This window comes from Xyrauchen texanus, chromosome 43 (assembly GCF_025860055.1).
Source record: "Xyrauchen texanus isolate HMW12.3.18 chromosome 43, RBS_HiC_50CHRs, whole genome shotgun sequence".
Classification (NCBI taxonomy): domain Eukaryota; kingdom Metazoa; phylum Chordata; class Actinopteri; order Cypriniformes; family Catostomidae; genus Xyrauchen; species Xyrauchen texanus.
This window is the reverse complement of record NC_068318.1, coordinates 23,341,721-23,361,095: the sequence shown is the minus strand read 5'-3', so window position 1 is coordinate 23,361,095 and position 19,375 is coordinate 23,341,721. Positions and strand designations below refer to the sequence as shown.

Here is a 19,375-nt window from a genome sequence, read left to right as displayed (position 1 = left end):
AGCTCCAGGAAAACAACTTAGCATTTATTACATACAGTAGATTTGCCGGGTAAAGTGCTAAGGAATAATAAATATTAGGAATGGATCCAAATAACTTGACAGATCTACAGTCTAACTTGGTTCATCAAGCAATTTAAGTTATGATGGAAAGGTTTTGCATTTTTATTATTTCTCCCTTTATGGTAACACTGTTGGATGTTGTGTGAAATCTATACTAGAGAAAATCCTTAACCCACTACTTACTTCCCAGCTATCATGTCTTTGTGGTTAGATTGAGAAAACTATATTACTGTCAAATGAAAGCACTATTATGTTGTATAAATGAACAAAAAGTGATTTAAATAACACAGTTGTGGAACATTGCACAAATCACTAAAAGCTTACTTTGATTATACTATGTTTTATTCTACTAATAAATCAGTTAATCGTCCTTAATTTCCATTTCACATAATATAAAAATATCTCCACAGTCCAACTCCAATATTTTCCTTTTTAAACAGATTTCTAACTTTGAAGTGGTTTTCTGCCTACTGCTTTGAAAACTGAATGATCTGCAGAACACCCTCAAGTCTGATCCTCTATTCGAGGGCGTTTGCTGTGATTTTCTGATAGAGAAGAATCAACAGATGACATAATAGCAGATCTGGATTCATCTGGGGCATCCCTGAAACCCTGGACCTGTGAGGTCACAAAGAGAGAGAGAGAGAGAGAGAGAGAAATTGGGAGTAATAAATGACCCAATTTTGAGGAACAGAACATAACACACATATATTTTCACCTTAACTTCATGAAGTTGACAAATAACGTCAACATTAAAGGCATAGTTCACCCAAAAATGAAAATTCTCTCATCATTCACTCCCACTCATGCCATCCCAGTTGTGTATGACTTTCTTTCTTTAGTAGAACACAAACGAAGATTTTTTGAAGAATATTTCAGCTCTGAGGGTGAGTAAATTATAAGAGAATTTTCATTTTTGGGTGAACTATCCCTTTAACTTTTGTATTTTCAACTTCAAGAGTTAAGTTAGATTTATAAGAATGTTTTAGTGTAAATGATCATGATTTCACCAAGTTCACCTTTTGCTTTTTTGCAGTAAAATAGTCCCACTATGTAACAAATTAATTTCTAAAAGTACCACTATTTAACATAGCTTCTGAATTAATATAAGCACATAAAACTGCATGCATAAAAATTATACAAGAAGTAGAACACGATGATAAGGTTCTATTCCTTAACATTAGTAATGTATTAGGTATCATGAACTAACAATGAACATTATAATTTTACAGCATTTATAACTGTTGGTTAATGTTAATATATGAAAATACAACTGTTCATGCTAGTTAATAATGCAATAACTAATATTAACATACACTATATATATATATATAAAGTTTATATTCAATGTTAATTAATGCAGCTAACTAATGTTAACAAACACAACCTTAATATAAAGTGTTAGTGAAAATAGTTTTATGACTATCCTTTATTTTAATTAATTGTATTAATTTAGTCAGTTAATTAGTTATTTATTTAGTTTGGTAGTTAGGTAGTAAGTTAGCACTTACAATTTTACCTAGGAGCCATTTGGTACTTTTAAACTTACTGTAATCTGATACTGAATTGTGGCCTCCATTTGACTCGGGGACTTGTACAGGGAGGCAAGCCTAAAGAGAGAGTTGACAGATGAGAAATACATTTAAAACTGTTTTCAATACAATACATTGTTTTCCTCTATCTGACCTTGTCTTCTCAGTTTAAGGCAACAGGGGCTGCAATAATTCAAATGCAACGAAGCTGGACAGTTTGACCAGTGGGAAGACCTTCAAATTTATAGGAAGACTGGGAAAGAGAAAACAGTGTGATGGAGACACTATGTGCCTCTGTGTTGCCTGCTGCTATAGAGTAATAGACTGGCAGGTATGCAGGATGCATTATGAATAAGGTCTGGCTGCAGAAGGCAAAGCATCTACTTGTTCAAAGTGATTCATTCCATCACCCACCGAGGTGAAGGGTAAAGAGTTTACGCAACACACTCTCAATCTCTCTCCAGGAGACACATTTGGCTGAGAACACTACAGATGTTGGCTGCTACTTTCTAAAGCAACATTTTGCTGAGTCAGGCTGGGAGGACTAAAAGACTAATCCAGTAGAGAAAAGTCACAATGGCACACAGCCACAAAAAAACCCTTCAAATACAACTAGATTTTTTCATTTTCTGAAGAAAATGTGAGTGGTGCTCGCTGGTGCAAAAGTCGGCACCATTAAGGTAGAGTGTTCTAAGTGCATTGCTATGTGGTTGCTAGGGTGTTCTCTATAGGTTTAGGGGGTTCATCCAAACCCCTAATCTTACATATGAGCAATAGTAATAGTGATGCTTGCCATAGCAAAGCAAAATGTCTGTGTTTACCTTTTCAGACCTTCCCAATGCAGGATGAGCCTCTGTGTGGCAGCGTGGCCCCAACTCTCACCTGTTAACCAATGAAATGTGTATCTTGTCATTTCAAATGTTTGGCTAGTGGATATTAATTAGTATTCTGAAAACACAGTGAAAACAGGGCATACCAAAAAAATGCACACATTTCTGCCATGCCTTACCTAGTGCAGGAACCAGCTTGGATTGGCCATTTGAAACTCTTGTGGTCATCTGATTGGTCAACACGACCTAAGGACACATAATTGTGTAACAGTGGTTATTGTGAATAAATTAATTTATTTTCAAAAAGTTGCTGTTTGTTATTCATTGTTCTTTGTTGCAGCTGTGAGAGGTGCAGTGTTGTAAACTGTACTGCTACACTGCGTTGTGTTGCCAATTGGATGAGTTGCTGGGCAAGGCCATTCAGGAGGCGGGTTCTCCGGGAAAGATCCTCAAATTCATGCCGGAACGGGAAGGCAATGCTGTCAATCACAACTAAACGCACCTGTGATTGGACAATATTACAACAAGTAATTTATAAGCATATAGCAGTAGCATTATTGTGTTGAATGTTTTGTCCTATTGTTGTTCTTTATTTAGAGCTTCATACCTCAGGTTGCTCAGCCAGGAAGTCAGGTAGGAGGTAAACCTCAGCTAACAGTTCTGCGTAGTCATGGCAACGGACCAGGAAGAGATTGGAAAGGATGTTCTCAGCAGTAAGTTCCTCTAAGGCTTTTTTCTGTTCTATGAGGAAAAGCAAAACAAGATTTAATTGTAAACTTGTAAGTACAGACTAACAGATATTAATACATAGCGTACAGACAAAAAAAATCGTATACATCTAGTGAAACTAAAGGTGAGCAGTATTAGGTATATCTCAAAGTTTTTCGGATCATACCTGCATCCTCTGCTAACAAGATGCAATGCTGCACGGCTGCCTCTGCCATATCAGCTACACGCTGCACCAAGAAACTGCCCTCTGTGTCTATATACAGCACCTTTCCTTCCAGACCTCCAAAACACACTGGAATCTGTACATCCACAGCCAACTGCATGCTTAGAAGGAAAAAAAAGTCTCTATTACAAAAATGACAAAATTACTACTTTTGAAACAATGTTAAAGGAATAGTTCACACAACAATGACAATTCTCTTATCATTTACTCACCCTCATGCCATCCCAAATGTCTTTCTTCTGCAGAACACAAGCAAAGATTTTTGGAAGAATATTTCAGGTCTCTTTAGGTCCAAGCAATGCAAGTGAATCATGGCCAGAACTTTGAAGCTCCACAAAGCACATAAAATCACCATAAAAGTAAGACTCTTCAGAGACATAAGAGTCCAGTGGTTAAATCCATGTCTTCAGAAGCAATATAATAGGTGTGGGAGAGAAAGAGATCAATATTTAAGTCTTTTTTACCATAACGTTTCATCTTTGTCCTGCCAATAGGTGGCAATATGCATGAAGAATGTGAATCACCAAAAAACAAAAGAAAAAGAATGTGTAAGTGAAAGTGTAGATTTATAGTAAAAATTACTCTAATATCTGTTTCTCACCCACCCCCATCATATTTCTTCTGAAGATATGGATTTAAACACTGGAGTCCTATGGATTACTTTTATGCTGCCTTTATGTGATTTTTGGAGCTTCAGAGTTCCGGCCACCATTCACATATGGAATAGGTAATGTATGGACCAACAGAGCTGAGAATATTCTTCAAAAAAATCTTTGTTTGTGTTCTGCAGAATTAAGACATACACAGCTGGGAAATCATGATGGTGAGTAAAATATTTTTGGTGAACTAGTCCTTTAAACTACCATCTAATATAAACACACAAAGTGGTCAAACTGCATTTAAGATGCACAAATGGATTATGTGACATTAACATAAAATGTTACACAGACAATTGTAATGCAATCAACTAATTGCCTCTATCCAAAATAATTTGTTTATTCCATTTATTCTCATACCATAGTTGGGTCTTTCCAACACCAGGAGCTCCACAGATCTCGGTGGTCTTTCCAACAGGCACTCCCCCTCCGAGGGCATCATCCAGGTCTGAGCAGAATGTCACAATGCTTCCCAAAGCCTGCTCTTGGTGCAGGAGATCCAGTGCCGTTAAGCTCTCTGTTGCCGCTCCCTGCTGGTGAGTTTGGGTATCACAGCGCAAAATCTGCAACACCTCCACTGCCTCCTGTTGTGATATCCCTGTCTCTGTGGGGAAAAAAATAACCATTGCACATCCAACAGAATGTTGCTAAACTTTCTATTTATTATAATAGTAATTTGTATTTCTATTAGTGAGAGAGTAATGCAGGTACTTTTGTGCTATTTCCAGCTCCAAATACAGCACTGTTGTGGTGGTGATGGTAAAATACCTTTGCAAAGTTGAAGAGGACGCAGGTCAATCAAATCTGCGGCCACCTGGAAACCAGCATTAATTAGTTTTACCTTCACTGAAGGCGCCAGAGGGAGGCTTGGCACAGTCCTTTGCATTGTGTACTACAAGAGTTGACTAAAAAAAAAAAACAACAACAAACAAAAAAACAAGATGAAGTCCCGTTTTAAATGTGTGTGTTGCTACTGTCCTTGTTTATGACAGCTGTCAGTACATCGGAACCATACTATGCAGCCCATTTTTGGGCAAACACAATCATAGTCTCTTTCAACCATGAAAAACGTGGGCTTTTAGCTGCTGTTTTTGAACTGTTTTGAACTTATTTAAAACGAAAAAACTACAAACATGCATGGACTTCTTGTTGTTGATACATTTTTGATACTCCCTCCAAAATAGCAAAAGTAGCGTTGTTTCCGTTTGTGCACACAGAAAAATACGCTTCAAAATAAAAGTACCAAGGCGGCGTTCACATTTTTATTTAAAATATTTTTCATTTTTTTATATTAAATTATTATTGTTTTAATATGTTGGTGAAAACACGATTTGAATCAGAAATAATGTATTTTTTAAAGATTTTAAAGATATTTGCTGAATCACTATTTTATTTATTTTTCAGACACCAACATTAGCAACCTGTCTCTCTCTCTCTCTCTCTCTCTCTCTCTCTCTCTCTCTCTCTCTCTCAATTCAATTCAATGGGCTTTATTGGCATGAAAGTTTCAAAAACAATGTTGCCAAAGCATCAAATAGAATAAATAAAATAGAATAAAAGCAAAATACATTTTGTCCAATAACTTGGACAGTATATTAGTAATATATAAATAACAGCTATATACATTATTATTATCATTATTATTTATTTGACCACATCACATTGTGTGTGTTTGTCTAGATCTTTCACTGTCCCTCAGGTTGTGGCATGCTGATACATATTGGGCAGCAAGATGTGCCCTGTCACTCTCCTAGCAGTATTTTTAATTTTGAGAGGTCATTTAGGTCTTTAGTCATTTAGCTCTCTCTCTCTCTCTCGCTCTCAATTCAATTCAAATGAGCTTTATTGGCATGACAAATTGTACATTGTATTGCCAAAACATTTATATGAGCATGAAAAAATTAACAAATTAGAACAAATCGTACAAAAAGTGTGGAAAAACAGGGAAAAAAATAACTAAAATAAACAGTGTATATATATATATATATATATATATATATATATATATATATATATATATATATATATATATATATATATACTTTCCGTGGTGTTTGTGTGTGTACAAGAGTGCGCGCCCGTGTGTGTGTAAATGGGCGCATCCCTGTTTGGTCGACTCTTCCCTCTATTTGTGGCAGGAATTGATGTATTTTGCTGCTAGTGAAATGCTGTCTCTTTGTTCACCAAGAAAATATTGAGCTTGTGCATCATTCTTCAACTTTTTGAAGTTAGGACAAATCATTTCAAATTTGGGAAAGAAGTGTTTTCGAATTTCATTATAATTAGGGCAGGTGGTTAAGAAGTGCAGCTCTGTTTCTATTTTCCATTTATGTCAAACGTCTAACTAGAATTGTCCCTTATCCCACCCCGTACGAATTTGACGTGTTTACAAAAGAAGAGTTTCCTATCCCGAAAAAAACAAAATGCGCACCGACTTGTCATACGCCAGGTAAACATGTCATATACACACATTTTTAAAAGCCTAAATTACATTTAATTGGCTTAAACAGATTCTTTAGTCCGTACTATACTGTTACTTCGAGTGTTAGACCGCGTTAGTGAGTGTAAAGTGACACAGCTTAACGCCTTTTAGGATCTGAACAGCTGATAGTTTCCAGGTCCATGCATATCTGTCATATTTGAGTTCAGAACAACACATATAAGAGAGTCTCCGTGTTTTTGATAGCCATCGAGCAGTATAGATCAGTATGAACTGTCGATCAGAGGTCCTCGAGGTGTCAGTGGAGGGCAGGCAGGTGGATGAGGCCATGCTGGCCCTCCTGCACACCATCCTCCTGCACCGCAGCACAGGGAAATTTCACTACAAGAAAGAGGGCACATACTCCATCGGCACAGTGGGAACGCAGGACGTGGACTGCGACTTTATCGACTTCACATTTGTGCGAGTGTCTTCTGATGAACTCGACAGGGTTATCAGGAAAGCAGTGGCCGAATTTAAGGTAAATTAAACACCCCATTCTGTTCACATTCATTTTCAGGTTACTATTTTGACACTGCTTACACCTACAAGATATAATAATATTGTAAAAAGATATTGATTTTTAGTTTTACTTTAACATTTATTTTGGACATGTACCATGGTATTTTTTCAAGTACCATGCAGTACAATGCACATATCATGGTAACAGTATAGCTATTGTTATCACATGTTTGAACCACAACCTTATCTATTCCCAGGATGCTCTTGGGAATACTGGGAGTGATGGCATGGGACAGATCTCTCTGGAGTTCTATCAAAAAAAGAAGTCCCGTTGGCCCTTTTCAGATGAATGCATCCCTTGGGAGGTGTGGAGCATCAAGGTTAATGTTGTTAACCTGGCCAACGAACAGGAACGTCAGATATGCAGGGAGAAAGTTGGCGAGAAGCTCGGCGAGAAGGTCATCAACATTGTGGAAGTGATCAACCGTCATGAGTATCTCCCAAAGATGCCCACACAATCAGAGGTGGATAATGTGTTTGACACAAGTTTGAAAGATGTCCAGCCGTATCTGTACAAGATCACTTTCCAGATCACTGATTCTCTGGGGACGTCAGTGAGCACCACTATGAGAAGGCTTATCAAAGACACTCTTGCATTATAAAGGTTGTGACAGTATTGCTGATGAAACATGATGCTTCTTGGACATTGATGATGATGTTAAAGAGAATTTCACAGGTTCCACTCACTTTTGACTGTTGATATGTTACTACATATAATTCAGAATTCAAATTGTGTTTTATATTATTTCTGGTTAAGTTATTGCTAAATTGATGTCAGAATTTATTTACGCATGAATGTTTTTTTTTTTAAAGAAATCACTACACATAATTAGTATAATAATGGTGTCTGCTATCTTTGCACTGTTCGGAAAGACTAACAGTTCAAACAAGCAAATTATTCACCTAATGTTTCTTTATTCTTTTATTTTTTAAATAAAATCTAATGATTATATTATATACAGTTGTTATTCCATTTGTTCATCTTTGACTTTGTCTTTAGTGGATGTTGTAATTACATTAAGCACAAAAATGTAAATTAACACTAAAATGCATATGCAACTTCACCCCCTTTAATGCATATGTGGGTCAATAAAAGACCCAGGTGAAATCTAGATGCTTATTCTTTATAAAACTACATATTTTTAAGGAAAATTAACTTGTAATAATATTATTAATACATTCAAAATTTTAAATAGTTGATATAGCTTTTATTCAGTTATGAAGAATTTCAGACATTAGAAATGGAATAGGAGTTTTGGGTGTAAAAATCCTGTATAACAGAAATATGGGCAATTACCATGTTTAACAACATTAACATGCAAATAATTACAATGGACTAGGATAAAAAAAAAACATTTTTACAAAAAGAGAATTGTTGTAAAAATTACAACCTTGTGAACTCTATATTGCCATATTACACTGTAGTTATTACTCTAGCAGCGATAGCTGTTGTTCAGTGGTGAGGTGTACGAGAAAAAAAACTTGCAGGTTCAGACACACACACCCCTTGCTGTGAAAAAGTAATCTAATCTCAGGTTGCTCCATGAGGACTGTCCCTGTAATTGTTATAATGCACTTCAAGCATTTTGAATAAAAAGATTGGCTGAATGATAACTTTCTATAGTTGCATACTACACATAAATATGAATGTGAACATGGTATTTAACATATTTGATTACATAACAAATGGAAACGGAAAACAATCAATGTTTTACCAAAAATGAAACCGGTATTAAATGCAATGAGTACCATAGGAAACACATGAGTCATATGACCCACATATGCATTCTAGGGGTAGTGCTGCAAATTCTCTTATAATTAAAAAAATATTCAACTATTTAAAAAAGTATTTCACATGGTAAAAGACAATTTAAGGAATTTCTGGAGTGGCAGATCAAAACAAAACTTCATGTAAAAATGGTATGGTAACACTTTACATTAAGTTTCCATTTCTTAACATTAGTTAATGCATTAGGTATCATGAACTAACAATGATCAATATATTTCTAACAGCATTTATTAATCTTTGTTAATGTTAGTTAATAAAAATACAATTGTTCATTGTTAGTTCATAAACTTATGTTAAATAATACTTTTGATTTAAAAGATGTATTAGTATTTGTTGAAATTAACATGAACTAAGGTTAATAAATGCCGTAAAAGTATTGTTAGTTTATGTTAACTAATTTTAACGAATGGAAACGTATTGTAAAGTGTGCTTGAAGAATACAGTGCGTGACGAGAGCAATGGTAAAACCTTTTAACTTAAGGCCACAAAAGAATGTTTTTTTTTATATTTCACACCTTTCTCAAAATTTTGAGAACAAAGTAACCAAAATGATATATGATATTCTTATAAGTGACGTTTTACAGTCTGTAAGTGAGATCATTGTAAATTACACAGGTTTTCAATGGCCAATGACAGTTTTTAAAGAAGCTGGATGGATGGCCAATATTTCAGTAACATAACTGAATGATTGCAGATGAGATGTCCACAAAATTGTAAAAATAAATACATAATATTTGTCACGTTTTGTATAGACGAGGCGAGAGAGCAGAATCTAAGTGCAGCAATCCTTTAATTCACAATAAAAAAGTGAGAATAAACAGAAGACGATGACTAGAAATACAAAACAAGTCAGTCATTTGAGGTATCAAACTATGCAACAACGAACAAGAACTGACCATGATAGAACTGAACTAGAGGGAAATTATACACAAGGTGCTTGGAGCAAGGAGCCGTGGAAGGTCCAATTGGACGGTCCTCTTTATCAAGGAGGTGAATTCTAACTGCAGATAGATCCATTTTGCTGGGTCAGTTCTTCAGTTACATTTTGTATAGATGAGGCAAGAAAGCATGATCTATGTGCAGCAATCCTTTAATAAGAAGGCGAGAACACACAGAAGATGATGACTAAGGTTACAACACAAGACAGTCATTTGAGGTAACAAACTATGCAAAAAATAGAGGTTATTTATACACAAGGTGCTAATGAGGAAATGGAGAACAGGTGGCTGGGATGAGGGCAGTGAATCCTGGGAAATGTAGTTTGGGGACAAGACAAAAACTGTTTCAAAATAAAAGTCCTTGGAACAACGGTGACTGTGACAATATTAATAAAAATGAACAGAAACAATACTTGAAAACATGAAAATGTCCATTATCCATTGACAATGTTGTCTGTGGATTTTGGAACTGAAACAGGGAAGAACTTAGTCAGAGACTATTAAGCAGAGAAGGGCCACTTCTTTTAAAATGAATGGGAGAAATGGGAATGCCCAACCAAGCAGCTCTAGCACCCAATGGTCAACAGATGTAGAAAGGAAGTCCCAGTTTACAGGTAAAATTGCCAATCAACGTTTAGATACAGACATCGCCTGTCAATCAACTCCAGAACGTACATGCACATTAATTATAAAAGCCATGAAAATTGCATTGTTTAGCGTATTATGATGTAAAGAAGCACAATTTATAATACCAGTGTCATCAGATTTTACTGCTGATTTGAAATATGTAAATAATGTTTATTTAAACATAAGCTTGGCAAGCAGTTTTTGAGATTTCAGTGTTCCCAATTTAAGTAGATAGTAGCTGCACTGTCATCACTGGAAATAATAGAAATAGAAAGACTCAGTTCTAACTAAAGTTAATCAGCCAAGCAAACATGATTATCTCGAAATAGCCAAATATCAGATAATTAAATGTCTAAAATGTATAAATGTACTTAGTTTTAATTTATATCTTTTTCAATATAAGGGGAGGCAGAATAAACACACATTCTTTTGCACATTATTGATATTTATTTTAGAAAGCAAGCACAGAAAACAGTAGAAAAATGCTTAAACACAAAAACTGATACAGTTTTTAAAGCCACATTAGAACAATTCAAGTGCTTATGAATATTATTGCAGTGTTACCACAGGATTACCAAAAAGATATACTTGTAATAAAACAGAGAAAATATCATACAAAGGCAAAGAAAGACCACAAAAATGTGTTTTGAAGATTAAAATGTTCTTTCATCCCTGTTCATTCAATATCATTCCATCTTTCAATTGACCATATTTAATGGATAGTTCACCCAAAAATGAAAAATATTGACATAAATTTACTTGCCCGTATGTTCAATGCTGACTTTCTTTTTTCTAGATATTTTAAGCTGAATGTCAACCTCAGATACCATTTACTTTCATTAAGCCTTTTTCCCCATATAATAAAAGTGAATATTGACTGATGCTACCATTTTGCCTAACATCTCCTTTTGTGTTCAACACAAGAAAGCCATTCAAATTTGAAACAATATGAGGGTGACTAAAATGATTTTTTTTTCTCTTTGGACAAACTATATCTTTAAGTGGAAAAGTGTAAATTACTGACGTTATAATATTTATTATCAGGGCACATATTGATCCTCTATTAGTATGGTTTAGTTCTCATCCTAAACAAAAAGCTGACATTTAGTACAATTTAATATTGGGGACAAATAAAAATGCAAAATAAACCATATATTTCTCTCCTGCGAAATAGCCAACTTACTATATTATCAATGCTTTGGGGAAAATACCATAGCAATGATTTACTATCCATCAAAACTTAAAATACATGACAATAGCTAATGGGAATAGCAAAGAGCAAGCAACCAATTTACAGTTGAAGTCAGAAGTTTACATACACTTAGGGTAACGTAATTAAAACTCATTTATCAATCGCTCCACAGATTTAATATAAGCAAACTGTAGTTTTGGCAAGTCGTTTAGAACATCAACTTTGTGCAAGACGAGTAATTTTTCCAACAAATTGTTTACAGACAGATTGTTTCACTTTTCATTAACTATCTCATAATTCCAGTGGGTCAGAAGTTTACATACAAGTTAACTGTGCCTATAAGCAGCTTGGAAAATTCCAGAAAATGATGTCAAGCCTTTTGGCAATCAGCCAATTAGCTTCTGATCGGAGGAGTACTGAATTGGACACCTATGGCTGTATTTTAATGCCTCCCATCAAACTCTGTCCCTCTTTGCTTGACATTATGAGAAAATAAAAGAAATCAGCCAGGACTAATTGTGGACCTTCACAAGTCTGGTTCATCCTTCGGAGCAATATCCAAATGCCCGAAAGTACCACGTTCATCAGTACAAACAATAGTACGCAAGTATAAACACCATGGGACCACGCAGCCATCATACCACTCAGGAAGGAGACACATTCTGCCTCAAAGAGATGAACGTAGTTTTGTGCAAAAAGTGCAAATCAATCCCAGAACTTGTGAAGATGCTGAAGGAAACAGTTGACAAGTATCTACATCAACAGTAAAACGAGTCCTATATTGACACAACCTGAAAGGCTGCTCAGCAAGAAAGAAGCCAATGCTCCAAAATCGCCATAAAAAAAAGCCAGACTACAGTTTGCAAGTGCACACGGGGACAAATATCGTACTTCTTGGATTTCCTCTGATAAAACAAAAATGGAACTTTTTGGCAATAATGACCATCGTTATGTTTAGAGGACAAAGGGTGAGGCATGAAAGCCAAAGAACACCATCCCAACCGTGAAACATGGGAGAGGCAGCATCATGTTGTGTGTGCTTTGCTGCAGGAGGGACTGGTGCACTTCACAAAATAGATGGCATCATGAGAAAGGAATATTATGTGGATATATTGAAGCAACATCTCAAGACATCAGCCAGGAAGTTAAAGCTTGGTCGTAAATGGGTCTTCCAAATGGACAATGACCCAAATTATACCTCCAAAGTTGTGGCAAAATGGCTTAAGTACAACAAAGTCAACGTACTGGAGTGGCCATCACAAAGCCAGAACTAAAAAAAGCATGTGCGAGCAAGGAGACCTACAAACCTGACACAGTTTCACCAGTTCTGTCTGGAGGAATGGGCCAAAATTCCACAAACTTATAGTGAGAAGCTTGTGGAAGGCTACCCAAAATGCCCAAGTTAAACAATGTAATGTTAATTCTACCAAATAATAACAAATTGTATGTAAACTTCTGACCCACTGGGAATGTGATGAAAGAAATAAAAGCTGAAATAAATAATTATCTACTATTATTCTGACATTTCATATTCTTAAAATAAAGTAGAGATCTGAACTGACCCAAGACAGGGAATGTTTTCTACGATTAAATGTCAGGAATTGTGTTTAAATCTATTTGGCTAAGGCGTATGTAAACTTCTGACTTCAACTGTATATTATGATTTTTTGTGCTTAACAAAGGCCACAAGCTGGCTAAGCCAAACATCCCCTAATGTAAGGGAAGCATTTCAAACACTTGCAAAATATGAGAAAAAGGAATAAGATTACTGCTATTGTGCTTTAACATTTCATAATAAAAGTCTCCTCTGGGTGATACTGTCACACATAAGGTCTACTGAACATCAGAAATGTCCAACCATTCAACGTCATTGCATCAAAGACTTCATTAATCACTGAGTACTGAGTTCAGGTAAGATAAGCATACACTGTAAGCTCACAATGTACTGATACAGTACTGAAACAGTGTGAAAATCCTAAGGCTCATACAATTTTTTCTAATATAACCATTAATTATTTCCCACATATACTGCATCTCCTGTACAACAAAAATATGAGAAGATCCACATTTCAGGCACACAATAACTGCTTTTAGAACATCACTCCAAACCTGCAATTTGTACATATAAAGCCTTCTATTTGTTCAATACAATCATTTAATATTTTTCACAACCTCTAAATGAAAATACCATGAAATTCTACATAACTGCTAGAAACACATATTAACAGAATACTTATAAAATGAAAAATACATCTTAACTTGCAATGTTTAAATTAAATTATAAACATGAGTTCATCACGACTATGAATATTCACAAAGTTAATTATGAAGTTTAATATCTGCCAGTTAAGTCTGCTTTTCAGGATTGCTTTTATGTGGTTTCATATCATAACCTCTATTAACTTCAATGATCAATGTAACAATTTATGATTATTAGCTTTTGCATGTAACACAATTGTTAAAATGGTTTTATTCCTAAAACTTTTTTTCTTAACTTTAAGGCAAAATAAACTTCCTCTTTTAAACAAAATATAAAATTTTAGGCCAGAAAAGAGGGAATAAAATGAAACTGGATTGGGGGTGGGGTATTAGATATGAAATGTAATTTTTTTTTGTTTTGTTAGAAAAAGTCCAATAAGGTTCGTGGCTAAGACTGATGATTGGTGATTCAGTAACTTAATGATTGAATTTTTGGCTGACTTGTAATTGAAATGCTGCATAGGAGCCATTTCTGTCTGCACCATCCAGTGCTTTAATAGAGAAAAAAACTATTTGGAATTGCTTGAAGGTGCTAAATAACATCAAAAAGGCCACTAAAACAAGAGAGGAGGATTATTGGTATGTCTTCTACAAAACAAAAAGTAATCGTTGGGTTTTTGTTAGCAATAGGCCAAACAGTCTCTCTTTCGTGATAATTAGTGCCAGAAAAGTAAATGTAATACAATAATAATAATAATAATAATAAATAGATAACACAGGGAAATTATGCATCTCTTGGAAACGCAGTCAAAGATGCATTCAACTTAACAATCTGAATACTGTTAACTGAAATATGTAATATTAACAATGATCAAAAGCCATTAATAAATCCCTGGGTTTGACCAACCTGAAAGAAGTATATCCCAATATAATTCATGTGATTTTAAGGAGACAGTGTCAGGAAAATAAGTCCATTAAAGGGATAGGTCAGGCAAAACTGAAAATTATTTCATGACATTTCATCAATGTCATGTTGTTCCAAACCAGTTATGAGTTTTTTTTTTGTTCCGTGGAACAGGAAAAATGTTAGCCTGTTTCAACATTTACATTGTATGGAAATATTATGCACTCTGCAATAAGTTAGGTCACTGAGAATATAATACAGCTCGGAGTAAAAGATGACATAATTATAAATTTGGTGAAGTATTCCTTTCAATTAGTGAATTCCAATGGTTAGGGCTACAAATCAGAAACTATGGCAAAAGTGCAACTCTGCGTTTAGAGCTCTTATGTATGGCTCTGTTCATGACTCCATAGACTGAATGCAGTCTTAAATGTCCTGTGACAGAATTTACACATGTACTGCCTTTTAAAGGTAAGTGCAGAGAGCGTTGGGGCATGGTAAAATAGTGTGTCGGATTCCTGAGGGGTAATGGCTTTGTCTGTGCTGTCGGACTTGGCAGGAGTATGTTCTCTGGGTTCATCATCACCAGCCTTGTCCTGGTCTGGCTTCTTGAGTTTGGTTGATGGTGACATAGAGCCTCTGGGCTCCTCCTCGGAGTCAGCCACCCCAGATTGGCTTCCTTTGAGAGGAGATGCTTGAGAAGTTGGAGGTTCAGAGATAGCAATTGTGAGAGGTGGGGAAGGAGACGGAGAAGATGGAAGTCTATCATTCTCTCTCATCCCTGGTTCTTCAGATGCCGACATATGGGACTGGTAGTGGCTCCAAAGACGGAAGTTGGTCCTGAATGCTTTGTGACATATGTGACAGATGAAGGGTTTGATGTGGCAAAGCAGTTCTTGATGTCGTTCCAGGTCTTTGTGGGAGCTGAAAAGCTTACCACACTTTTCACATGGCCACACACCTGGCTCCTCAGATCCAATACAGGTTGCACTTACGTTATCCTTGGCTGAGACTGCTTCCTCTTGAGGTTCCTCTTTCACTTTCAGCTCTCCCTGACTTAAGTCCTCAGGGACATAAGATGAGTCTTCAGAATCAAACATGGGTGGAACTGATGAGTCGCTGTACACCACTTCCTCTCTGGTATCATGCATTGACTCTTGAGGAGTTGGAACTCTAAGACCATCGGATGATTCATTGTGATTGCTCTCTTGGAGACCAAGAGTCAGCTGCTCTTTCACAGTCATCATATTCTGATTGTGAACTTCGACCTGATGGCGCCATATACTGAAAGAGGACTTAAACGTGCGCATACATTCAAGGCAGGTCAGCTTTTTGTACTTGCAGTGTGCTTCATGGTCATTCTTGACAAGCGTGTTGGAAAATCGAAGGCCACAAAATGGGCAAACAGTAGAATACCTGCAGGCCCTCTCATGGTCTTCCAACTCATTTAGAGAGGGCAGTTTCTCATTGCAGAGCCGGCAAGAAAAGACATCCTTGTCTTGGTTCTCTTTAAGATGAGCCAACTGCTGCGGTTTGTATTGAAGGTCTCTCTCAGCATCTGGGTCAAGGCTGGCAGTCTCAGCAGAGTGTCCCTTCATGTGCAGCTTTAATTGTGACTGAAAATGGAACATTTTGCCACAAAACGGGCATCCATATGACTTTGATCGCCTTGATTTCCTGCCAAAAGGTTGCGACTGCAGGCCTTGCTTGGTTCTCCTGAGCTTCATGATTAAAGCCTTCTTTATCTCACGTTCTCTGACAATATCGATCAGTTTCCTTTGAAATTTCTCATCCAGAACAGAATAGGAACTGGAAGAGGGTGCAGGATTTTGCACCACACCATGCTGAGTTTGGCAATGAGTCCAGACTTTGAAGTTGGTGTGAAAGCGTTTGTGACAGATTTCACAAGCATACGGCTTCTCTGGGTTGTGATACATGTTCACGTGGCGATACAGACCCGCATTTGACCTGAAAACCTTCAGGCAGTTCCAGCATTTGAACATTTTGTTTGGCCTAAGTTCTCCAGGTTCCTCATTGCTTTTCTCATTGTTGGAATTGTAAGGCACCTCACTGAATGTACGGTCCTGATGTGAGATGCGATGTTCATTAACAGGCCTGGTTCTTTTAAAGGGCATATACCCTCCACCCATCTTACTCTTCCTCTTCATCGAGGGAGTGAAATATCCTCTGGGGCCTTCGTCATAGTTGGCCTGAAAGTCTTTAAAATTGACAGGAAAATTATCTCCAACAGTGATGCGAACGATTTTTGAAGGGTCTGCGAGAGGACTGCTGGGCTCTGCTTTTATTCTATGTGGAGTCGTCTGAGTTCCTTCCATTTCATACATGCTTCGTTGTCTCGACCGGAGAATAAGAGGCATATCGTTCAACACCCCATCCTCGCTTTCAGGCGATGGTGATCTTCCTGTCGGCATCGTTAACTTCACCAAAGACTGTTCCCTACTTTGTGAGTCCTTTAGCTCCAGAGCTGGAGAGAAAACAGGAACCGGACTATCCATGGACAAGGATCTGCGTAGCAGACTTTTAATAAGTGGCCCACTGCGGTCTACGGTTTGGTTGCGTGGACCTTGATGTTCTCCTGCTGGTTTCAGATCATGCAAAAACTCAATTCGGTCTACTATTGAGTCCTCAGGTTGCTCCGACTGTAAACTTGAATGCTGTACGGACTCACTAAAAGAAACTGAGGATGTAAGTTGTGGACGCATAGATGGTGGTCGGTATTCAGTTCGACGTCTCAATATGGATGTTGGAGAGGAGATGATAGATCTACAGTCGCCACCCACTGGGTTTTTGTTTGAATTTCTGCTAACAGAGGTACTGTCAGAATCTTTTTCATTCTGCTTGACATGTCCCGAGTGACTCTGATCACTGAAATCGTGTGCGAGTGAGGGCTTCTCTGGGATCAAGGCTGTGGCCTGTTTAATTGGCCTTCCCTGATGACTTCTAGAAAACACATCCATGCAAGGCTGATCACCTTGATGTACAATAACACTTCTCTTTTGATAAGCACCATTATCCTCGTCTGACAATGACATGCGTTTTCTTGACACACAGTATGATGCCTGAGGTCTTGTGGACATGATGCTGGTTAGAAAGGGAATGCCAAGGCTATATCCTAGCTCCTGTATAACCGCCAAGCTGCATTTCTCCACAAACAGAGATGATGAGTAGATGTAGTTTAGAACAATCTCAAAAGCATCAGGCTCGCAGAAGTTAAGCTGAATGATGCAACGGTTCTCTGAGTCCTTCCGGGAGAATACAGACTGGAAATACTCACTACAGGATGCAAGGACGCTTTTGTGGGCCTGGAACTGTTGATCACCAACTAACAAGATGACATCACAGAGTTGGCCACTTAATCTCTGCTCGTTGAGGGCACCCAGCAGTGAAATACCATGGGCAGGGTTACAGTAGTGTAACAGGCTCTCCATTTTAGCTTTGGAGAAGGAAAAAAAAAAAAAAAAAGAATAAAGACTTAATGGCATTCCAAATTCAGCATGGTGCAAAATCAACTGTCCGATAAAATTAAAGGTGCAAGCAGTAATTTGGTAGACAAAGTTGCCAGATAAAATATACTTACAGGATAACTTAAATTAAGAATTTGCCTAAATATGCAAGTTCTGTCATGATTTACTCACCCGTATGTTGTTCCAAACTCCTATGACTTTCTTTCTTCCATGGAATAAAAAAAAGAAGACATTAGCCAAAATGACAGCATCAGTCAACACACAGCATCCTACCTAAAATCAAGAAAGAAAGTCATGTTTGGAACGACATTCGAGGGTGAGTAAAATATAAGAGATTGGTAATTTTGGGTTCAATAACCATTTAAACACAAACACAAATTTTTTACAAGTAAAATACTTCACATGAAAGTGGCACATAAATCATTGTTGCCAACAATTTATGAAAGCAAACAAGCATACAGTTTGTTGACATTTAATTCACTGCAATTTCAAAATCTAAAAACAATTTATCATTTGCATTAAAACAGAAACAACAAACTGTTAAATCGTATCCAGCAAATAGTCTAAAAAGTGGTGAGGGCCTTTCCAGTGTTAACGCATGCGCAGGACGAGCGCCGATTACATCACGTCTAACGCTAGTAACAGTTGGTTTTACGCTGTTTGGAAGACTGTTCGCTCATGACAAGATATTAGTTTTGTTTTATTAAAAATGAAACAATCTCTTCAATTCATTCCGCTATCGAATCCTTACTATAAATCTCCATTAGAAATTAAGACTATTTGTTGATTCAGCGTTGCCAACACGTGACCAAGTTACCAAGCACACCACAATATGCAGTCACTAGTTAGATAAACGCAAGATAGGAAATAAAACGAATAGAACACGCGTCTGCGCAATCACAACCCTCTGCTGTCACCGTCTGCGCAGACGTCGCATCCTGCACAGGTTGAGAGCAGCTGCATATGTGAGGAAAGAGAGAGGGAGAAAATCCTCCTCGTGCGTTACGTCAGGTAAGACTGATTTTAGCAAAACAACATTCAACTCTTTCGCTGAGACGACGAAATAAAGTTGTTCAGGATTTCAACTCACCATTGTTTGTTGGCTTTAAACGCCGCGGAGCTCCGACACAGGACTTTGTTTCAGAGTTGCGTTGAGCGTGAAGCAGTCGTGATTCCATCCATCTTGTGTTTGACGTCATCCCACTCTAGG

The 19,375-nt window shown here is 37.0% G+C and overlaps 2 protein-coding genes across 6 annotated transcripts; one reads left to right on the top strand and one right to left on the bottom strand.

Moving 5' to 3' along the window:
• Positions 1 to 162: 162 nt before the first annotated feature.
• On the bottom strand, positions 163 to 19,359 carry LOC127635706 (DNA repair protein RAD51 homolog 3-like). 5 transcript variants are annotated; one of them, XM_052115927.1, is made up of 10 exons: positions 19,256 to 19,341; positions 4,799 to 4,922; positions 4,391 to 4,634; positions 3,318 to 3,475; positions 3,030 to 3,163; positions 2,793 to 2,924; positions 2,602 to 2,668; positions 2,414 to 2,474; positions 1,610 to 1,670; positions 163 to 678 (listed from the first exon to the last, which is right to left on the bottom strand). In XM_052115927.1, the coding sequence occupies exons 1-10, from the start codon at positions 19,256 to 19,258 to the stop codon at positions 565 to 567; spliced, it is 1,098 nt and encodes a 365-aa protein (XP_051971887.1). In that variant the 5' UTR covers positions 19,259 to 19,341; the 3' UTR covers positions 163 to 564. The 5 variants fall into 5 exon arrangements, with proteins under 5 accessions (XP_051971887.1, XP_051971888.1, XP_051971889.1 ...); XM_052115928.1 differs by lacking the exon at positions 19,256 to 19,341 and having other exon boundaries at positions 4,799 to 5,232; XM_052115929.1 differs by lacking the exons at positions 163 to 678; positions 1,610 to 1,670; positions 2,414 to 2,474; ... (2 more) ...; positions 3,030 to 3,163; positions 3,318 to 3,475 and adding an exon at positions 4,184 to 4,240.
• Positions 6,396 to 7,926, top strand: LOC127635709 (autophagy-related protein 101-like). The gene is made up of 3 exons (XM_052115932.1): positions 6,396 to 6,479; positions 6,717 to 6,990; positions 7,229 to 7,926. Exons 2-3 carry the CDS (start codon positions 6,739 to 6,741, stop codon positions 7,631 to 7,633), a joined length of 657 nt encoding a protein of 218 aa, XP_051971892.1. The 5' UTR covers positions 6,396 to 6,479; positions 6,717 to 6,738; the 3' UTR covers positions 7,634 to 7,926.
• Positions 19,360 to 19,375: the final 16 nt, after the last annotated feature.

Bases quoted from the DNA above. Each gene is read 5' to 3' on its own strand.
- LOC127635709 (XM_052115932.1), top strand. From the start codon at position 6,739: ATGAACTGTCGATCAGAGGTCCTCGAGGTGTCAGTGGAGGGCAGGCAG. The intron at 6,991-7,228 runs GTAAATTAAACA...ATCTATTCCCAG, and splicing joins AAGCAGTGGCCGAATTTAAG to GATGCTCTTGGGAATACTGG.
- LOC127635706 (XM_052115925.1), bottom strand. From the start codon at position 19,343: ATGGAATCACGACTGCTTCACGCTCAACGCAACTCTGAAACAAAGTCC. The intron at 18,135-19,255 runs GTGAGTTGAAAT...CCTTCTCCAAAG, and splicing joins TTTAAAGCCAACAAACAATG to CTAAAATGGAGAGCCTGTTA.